The sequence below is a fragment of the Medicago truncatula genome, chromosome 8 (genome assembly GCF_003473485.1).
Source record: "Medicago truncatula cultivar Jemalong A17 chromosome 8, MtrunA17r5.0-ANR, whole genome shotgun sequence".
Taxonomy (NCBI): domain Eukaryota; kingdom Viridiplantae; phylum Streptophyta; class Magnoliopsida; order Fabales; family Fabaceae; genus Medicago; species Medicago truncatula.
The window spans coordinates 25,923,667-25,930,690 of record NC_053049.1 but is presented as its reverse complement, the minus strand read 5'-3'; the positions used below and the strand labels follow the sequence as shown (position 1 = coordinate 25,930,690).

At 31.8% G+C, this 7,024-nt stretch overlaps 1 protein-coding gene across 2 annotated transcripts; it reads left to right on the top strand.

The window, feature by feature from the left end:
• The first annotated feature begins 2,687 nt into the window (after positions 1 to 2,687).
• LOC25502666 (transcription factor bHLH123) lies at positions 2,688 to 6,691 on the top strand. 2 transcript variants are annotated; one of them, XM_024771927.2, is made up of 7 exons: positions 2,688 to 3,309; positions 3,684 to 4,278; positions 4,634 to 4,741; positions 4,902 to 4,967; positions 5,363 to 5,428; positions 5,527 to 5,577; positions 6,048 to 6,691. In XM_024771927.2, exons 1-7 carry the CDS (start codon positions 3,014 to 3,016, stop codon positions 6,195 to 6,197), a joined length of 1,332 nt encoding a protein of 443 aa, XP_024627695.1. In that variant the 5' UTR covers positions 2,688 to 3,013; the 3' UTR covers positions 6,198 to 6,691. The 2 variants fall into 2 exon arrangements, with proteins under 2 accessions (XP_024627695.1, XP_013445670.1); XM_013590216.3 differs by having other exon boundaries at positions 2,690 to 3,309; positions 3,681 to 4,278.
• Positions 6,692 to 7,024: the final 333 nt, after the last annotated feature.

Genomic DNA, 7,024 nt, shown 5'->3' with positions numbered 1-7,024 from the left:
CATCAAACCTCTGTATACCTGGCATACTCATGCGCTTGTGTTGGATCAACCACCCTGGAGTAATCCATCTGTGATTGTGAACCCGACCTCTCTCCACCTATCCTCAAGTCCCTATGTCTCTAGGGCTTTAGAACATACGGGTTTTCAGCCTATAGTTCCTTCCGATAGCTATTTGTCATAGATACTTTACCTTTGCACACCCTACCCTCTCTAATACGCCGCTGCCGCTCGTCCTCCTCCCCAACCATATCTGTACAAAATAAAATTAAAAAAACATAAATAAATGGACAATGTATTTAGTCATTTCCTCAAATTTACGGTAATACAACCTAAGGCATGGAACAACGGATCTAACCCTTACATTATATACAACACCAAAATGCAAGTAACATATCCCGAAATAAACTTAGGCATTCATCAAACTTAATATAACAAATATACATTCATCAAACTTTATGTAACATGCAACATTATGTCATTCATCAAACTTGCCAAAAAAAAAAAAAGCAAAAAAAAAAAAAAAAACTTAGAAATATCATAACATATATACATTACATAATTTAACATATTTGCAAAGAAATAACGCAAAAAAAAGCAAGAATGTCTCACTTAGTCATTTCAACCAACACCTTAAGTGCATTCTAAATTACCTTAACTGTATTCTAAACAACAATTTCTGCATAAACAATCCATCACAACATCTAATTCACTCATAATTAGAAATTTTCAAACCTAACTTAAACACTAAAATTTTGCTAAAATTATAAAAACTAACACCCTAAACAATCTACATTGCATGTAAATAGGAAGAAAAGAACTTGTGAATTAATTGAAAAAATTGGGCTCAAATTCGTGCACTTGAAGTTTGGAGAAATTTTGAAGAGAGAGTTGAGTAGTGTTGTGTTTCTAGAAAATGGGAATATTGATTCTTATATACTCCAACTATTGGGCACTTATGAAGTTAGAAAAAGCAATTTTCAAACCCTAAATCTCCTCAAAATTTATCCTTATATACTCCAACTATTGGGCTTGGTTATCTCAATTCATAATGGGCCTAGTGTTATGAAGCCTAGATACTTTAAAACGGACACGTACCCGTATCAGATACGTATAGAATACCAATACTCCCCGGATACGCACGCACGAAGTATCGAAATTAATTATTTAATATTTTAAAAAAATATTTTAACGGATACTTATACGATAATCTGCAGATACACAATGATACTTATAAAATACTTCACATAAACATATCCTACAAAAAGATGAAGAGTAAGAAAGTGAGATCATGTTGTAAACATTCAGTAGAGATATATATGATTCAATTTTAGATATGCATGACTAGAATTGTTTTCCGATGAACCACTTAAAATTATACTTATTGTGGATAAAGGTAACGAGAGAGAGGTGGTTCAGTTAATTAACATTAGATAAAATTTGTTCAAAAAAAAAAAACATTAGATAAAATTTGTGTTGAGTTCTTTTAATTAATGTTTATTTTCTTCAAGTATTTTACTTACATATAAGTTGTAGTATAAATTTTTTGTTAACGTATCTTAGCCGTATCGTATCCTAAATTTTGAAAAACTAGCGTATCTGCGTATCCGTATCGTATCTATCCGCACCCGTATCTGTATCCGGGCTTCATAGGCCTAGTGACTCTTACCACTTAATTCAAAAAGTTACTAGTCAGTTGACTCATTAAATTATTTCATAATCTTCATAAAAAAAAATTAAATTATTTCATAATTAGCGTCTAAAAATAATTACCTCAAGTTACTACTATTTTAGTGAAAACTATTCACCCTAAAACATTAAAATATTCTACCTTCAAAAACTTATTAGTTTACCATTGCTCCTCAAATGACCAAAATACATTTAGCCCTAAAAATGACTAAATTACCCTTCTCGCCTCAAAATCAACTAATCTCAAGTAATCACACAAACAAGCAAATAAACACATATAATAAATAAATAAAATAATCCTAACGAAAAGCGGGTTGTTACAGTCGCCACTGTACCAGAGTACATTCCGTCATTGTTCCCTCCATCAGTTCCTCATCGGACAGATACAAACATATACAAATTAAATCAGACACTTGAATTATAAATTGAATAAAAACTTTATTAATTGAATCCAACAAATAAGAAGTGATTCATCTTCGAGCCCTAATAGAGGTTTAGTTGCGCATGGAAACATACATCATTACAAAACAATAGAAAAACATACCGTAGATAGAACAAGAGGATGAGGAGGACAATCCTATAGCTTGAAGTTCTGATGTTTAACACTTGCCTTATACCGCTAGCTTGCTAAATAAATAAAAGAATGTGTAAGTGTCTCTATTTATAGTGCATCATTACTTAAGGGTTAAGACAATAAAACTTAGATTTTTTTTCCCAACAATCCAGCTTAAAAAACAAACAAACATCGATTTCTAGCCGCAACTATGCGCCTCATGCGCAGGGGCACATGGGATGACATGCAGGGGCGCATGGGGCAGTAGCTCCTGTGCGATTTTTGTAGTACAGTTGTTTCTTTAAACAATTTATGAAATATCAACAAAAAATGGTAGTTTTTTCTTGATAAAAAACAAAACAAAAAGAGGAATTTTATAAATTAATATAATAAGCTAAGGAATGAACCAAATTCCATTTCAAAACGACATATAATTCCACTGTCTAATCAACACCTCCTGAATTGTCAAAGGCGTCAACTATATTCCTTTTTCTTAGTCTTGTTGCTGTTCCCAATTTTCTTTCAACATATGATGATATTTTTTCTTTACTTCCCAATATAAATACTCACAACTTTTGAACCTTTTTTTTTCCATTCATTCATTTCTATTTTATTCACTCACTCTCTCCTTCACATAACACTACACATAAAATTCATAGCATTAAACTTATATACATCTTTGTGCATATTGTGCAGTGAAGACAGAATCAAACAACAACATCAAAAAAATCATCATAAGTTTTTTATTTGTGAAAGATTAATTGATAATCAATTATGGCAGAAGAACAATTTCAAGCAAGTGGAAATTGGTGGGAGACACCAGCTAGAAACATGAGGTTTGAAAGTGTAGAACAACAACAACAACAATCTTCTTCCTTTGGAGGTTGGCAGCAGCAACAACAACATCATGATACTATGTCTGCTTCCGGTAGTTCCTCCGTGGTTTTTCATGATACTACTCAAAAGCTTCAACCTTCAGATTCTTCAACTTCAAACAATGACTCCAACTTGCATATGATGGGTTTAGGACTTTCTTCTCAAAACATTGATTGGAATCAAGCATCTATACTGTAAGTTTCTTCTTTCTCAAGACAAGGAAAAGTAATAGAACACGAGCTCGTTCATGAACCAAACAAGTCAAACTATACACGAGTCAACTTCAATTCATTTACTTAACGAAATCACTTTTAAGCTTAAGTTAGATTTTTTTTTTTTGTTAATGAGTCCAATTTCACATGTTAATTATCAAATACAATCTCACAATTTTTTAGTTGGTTTATGCTATCTTAGCAAAAAAATTACCTAAAGTTGCAATTTTATTTTAATAAAGTAGGATCTTTCTTTTTCTTCATGCTATCTTAGCAAAAGAGAATAATTTTTGAGGTAAAAAGGGTAGAAAAGTAACTAATTTTTTTTGATGGATTTGATGCTAATGATATAGAAGAAATGAGAAGGCTTCAGAAGGTAGTTTCAGGTCTATGCTTCAAGAGAATTTGAACTCCACAGGCACAAATTTTGAGCAAGAAACTAGTGGAATTGGAATTGGAGTTGAACTATCTCATCAAGTTAATTGGAGACAAGAAAAGTTATTCTCTAATGAATCTTCAAGCAATGAATTCAAGCAAGTGAATAGAGGTTTCTCTTTAGATCAACCACAGTTTAGTCCTCAATATAGTTCTGGAGATAGTAACATGATAAGCCAAATGGATTCTTCAGCTTTATATGGTAACCCTTCAATGTTACAAGGACTTTTAGGAACTGAAACAAATCAAATTCAACCTCAGCATGGTAATTCATTCGAGAATCGTTCCATGAATTTTCCATACTCATCAACAAGCTATGGTTTGAGTACAAATGAGTTAATTCCTTCTTGGTCTAAAGTATCTCATCAAAATCAAAAACAACATCAACAACCAAACAACCAATTGCATTTCACCAATAATGCTCCCTTTTGGAATGCTTCAGAGACTACTATTAAGGATGCTTCATCAAGCTTCTTGCCCCCATTTACCACACCAAATTTTGGTGCACAAACAAAGGTATTATCATAATTATACAACATTTTTGCATAAATAACCCACTTGGGTTGGCCTAGTGGTATTGGCTTGGGACCTGGGAATCTGCGCCTCCTCGAGGTCTCAGGTTCGTTCTTCCTAGTGACAATTTAGGTGGGCTAATTTAACTTCTTAAAAAAAAAAAACATTTTTGCATAAATTCTTTTTTATTATATAACATATCATTAACACCTAACTGATGATATAGTAATATACTATAAGGTTTGATATATGTTTTCATTTTGTGAAAATACATTGATTTCAGATATTAGTCTGAATAAAAAAGCATAAACTTGTAGGAATAAATTTGAATTTCATTTGTGTAGTGATGGTTTTGCAGAATATATCTGAAGGTAGGGACTCAAGTGCTATGGTGAAAAAAAGTGGGAGTGAGCCTGCACCAAAAAGGTCCAAAAATGAAACCCCATCACCTTTGCCAGCTTTTAAGGTACAATAAATGCAACTAACCTTTTAACAACAAAGGGAAGCTAGCTAGCTTTAAACTTTTGTCTTTAATTTCATATATCTTTACTCTTTTTTATGTACTTTCATTTTACATTTTTTGTTTTTCTTCAGTCCAAAAATTGTAATCTATCTTTTGTTCTTAGGTGAGAAAAGAGAAGATGGGGGACAGAATCACTGCACTTCAACAATTGGTTTCACCTTTTGGAAAGGTGAGCAAGGTTCTGATACAATACAGAAGAAAATGATCATGATCATTTTCTTCTGTGTATTAATGATATAAATCATGGTTTTAAATTACGGTTGCAGATGCAAAGTGAGTTTCGATATTAAGAAAAAAATACAAACAAATTTGGCCGATGTGGTTAAAATTATCATTGTAATACCGTTGCAAAAACTTCTAAAATTTTATATTAAAGCTGCAAAAATACGAACAAATGTGACCGATGTGGTTAAAATTATCATTGTAATACAGTTGCAGAAACTTCTAAAACCTTTATATTAAAGCTGCATATGTGGTTCCAGATTGCAATTTTAAACTATGATATTATTTTCTAATGTTGTTTATTGAATTTTAATTTAAAATCTGTTTGCTATGTTGAGTCAGACTGATACAGCCTCAGTGCTCTCTGAAGCAATTGAATATATCAAGTTTCTCCATGAACAAGTGACTGTAAGTCCCGTTTCCTATTATTTTACTATTTTCCGAAAAGCTTATAATGTTAACAAAATTTTCATCTTACTAATTAATTTTCTCTTTGATTTCTACAGGTTTTAAGCACCCCATATATGAAAAGTGGAGCTCCAATCCAGCATCAACAGGTAAAATACATAGATATAATATGAAAACGGTGAATGGTAGAGAGAGTGTTAGAAATATATTATCTTTGACGTTTCTCATAAATATAAATATTTTACATATCTCATTTTAAAAGTTGACCATATTCGTACTAAGTACTAACCACAAAATCTCCAATACTATTCCAAACATTTTTTTCAATTGATTGAAATTTATATTGGTTTATCACTTCAAGTGGAATCAATTTCTCAGAAGTGGTGGGATCGGCATAAATTTATTCAATAATTGAGAGAACGTTGAAAAAAAAATGTTAGAAAACCTTTTCGCTACATCCAGCATTTTCCTAATTATATTAAATCATTAAAATGACTTAGTTATCCAGAAGTCCTAACTCAACTGGCAAAATGCCAAAATTGTTCGAACCCCGGTACCTCCACTTGTGTATCTACCAAAAAAAAGATAAAAAATGACTTAGTTTTTGTTGTTTTTGTAGAGTTCTGGTAAATCTAAGGAAGCAGATGGTCCAAAGCAGGATCTTAGAAGCAGAGGGCTATGTTTAGTACCAGTTTCTAGTACATTTCCAATGACTCATGAACCCACAGTTGAATATTGGACACCAACATTTGGAGGAACTTTCAGATAATTAATAAATGTTTTGAAGAAAAAAAAGTGGCACGGAACCAAAACTTTGCAACTAGGACAAGTCTTATCACAATACCATGTCAAGTTGGTAATGATATGATGAAAGAAAAGAGACAACACACAAGGCCACATTAATATGTAAAGTTTGTTATTGCCTCTGCAAAAGAGAGTAGAAAATGTGTTTCAAGATGAAGAAAGGGAAATGAAATGATTCTTAGAAAAGAGATTATAGAGGAGCCTATTGAAGTCAATTGTATGGAGAATGGTGAAGGATTTTTAGGCCAATTTTGGGGACCATTTTGGAGCACATTAATTAAATTGTTGTAATAATTGAAAGATTATATGCTTACAAAAAGTGGGATTATAAGAATGACAAAATTTGCTGAATATAGGGAGATTCTAATTCTAAACTAGATGAGAAATTGTTGTTAACAAAAAGATAAAGAGGCTTTATTAATTTCTTCTTGTTATATAATATTGTGATTAGAGGTGAAAGTACCTTTAGTTCAAGTTAAAGAAATCTAATTTGGAGGAATCATTGATATATAGAATTAGAAGAGTGAGTGAGTGTTGGATATGTTATTTTTGTTTGGAAAACTCACTTTTCAATTGTTTATTTATTTGGAATATGTGAGTGGAAGTCAGAAGGTGGCCCACACTGCCCCTTTCAATTTTTTGTTTCAAAATTTAGTGTAACTTTACATTTTTATGCATACCAACAAAATTAATCATTTTTATATTGTGTATGTATATGTATATTGAAGATGCTTGCACACATGCTTTTGTGCTTTGTAACGAATGGTCACATAGAAGAGCTTCTATTGGAAG